The 1,225-nt window shown below is 30.9% G+C and overlaps 1 protein-coding gene across 1 annotated transcript; it reads left to right on the plus strand.

The window, feature by feature from the left end:
- Positions 1-86: 86 nt before the first annotated feature.
- Positions 87-1,180, plus strand: LOC109593366 (uncharacterized; the record flags this gene model as incomplete). Its single annotated transcript, XM_020008472.1, has 5 exons — positions 87-137; positions 195-613; positions 670-940; positions 988-1,038; positions 1,127-1,180. Coding segments are annotated over 5 exons (846 nt in total), but the record flags the coding sequence as incomplete, so codon positions are not given.
- Positions 1,181-1,225: the final 45 nt, after the last annotated feature.

Here is a 1,225-nt window from a genome sequence, read left to right on the forward strand (position 1 = left end):
AATTTCAAAATGTATACATGTAATATGCACGTATAAATTGTACATTACGAAGTATGTATTATTCTATTATTTAATATTTTTTGCAGGTACAAGTACGTCTCTCACCAAAAGTGAGAGTGCTGGTACTACCAAACCTGGTAAGACTTTCCTTTTATGCATGGAAAAATTCATAATTGTATTATTTCTATTACTAGTGTACATTGTACCTTATGAATTAAATGTTGAATATTCCACAATGAATGATCGTTTTTCCCTTGTTTTGAGTAAATTTGCTGATGAAATTATCGAAGGAAATTGGCTGGATGACTTCAAAGCATTTTTATTGGGAAGGACACCCCATCAGTCTGAAGGGAGAGAGAGGGAAGGAGCAGATAGAGAAGATGAAATCATGAAAGTGTGCAACAAGTTGGGTCTGGTATCTTTACTTCGAAAATATTTTTTCCTTTCAAATTTTGGAGCGTTAATGTTATTTGCTGAGGAATATAAATTTGTTGCCAGCAAGACACTTTTAGATTTTTCAGAAAAAATTGATGATCTCTACAGTAAAATTTTAGCTAAAGATTTTGCAAAACAAGCCATTGAAGACCATAAAAAATTAGAAGACCATGGAGAAGTAAGTTTACAATTTTTGACATAAGCAAAGTGCTTCAATTACAACGTACTCTTTAGGTGATTTTTAAAGTTGATTTGGATTTGGAGTCTACACTGAAGGAGTTTCAAAAATTTCTTGTTAAAGCATTCTATCGTCATCATGGCATATTAATATCACTGAGGGTTGTACATCATAGCCTACTTACCTTTGTATGTACTATACCTAAATGGCTGGTTGAAGAGATGAAGGAATATGTGACTAAAAATGAAGAAATGCTAAAATCAAAAAATGTTGTAGAATTAATTATTGACAACACTGTGATGTTTTCAATAAAAAGTAAAACAAATGGTAAGTACAATATTAATGAATATAATTATATTGATAGTTATTCATAGTTACTCCAGAAGAAGAAGTTACTGGCAAGTTAAGTGGTTTGACTCTTACAGGTAATAATAATGTCACATTATATCATATACTGTACATGGTGATGATGGTTTATGTTATAATCATTGTTATTATTTATTTGTCTATTAGAACCAGAGGAGTTTAGAGGAATCGCTGCTATGTTGTTTGCACCTGCAAGTTCAGGTACATGTACATTAATTATACTATTATTATAATTGTGACACTCAT

The sequence above is a fragment of the Amphimedon queenslandica genome, unplaced genomic scaffold (assembly GCF_000090795.2).
Source record: "Amphimedon queenslandica unplaced genomic scaffold, v1.1 AMPQUscaffold_1851_Cont26144, whole genome shotgun sequence".
Classification (NCBI taxonomy): Eukaryota; Metazoa; Porifera; class Demospongiae; order Haplosclerida; family Niphatidae; genus Amphimedon; species Amphimedon queenslandica.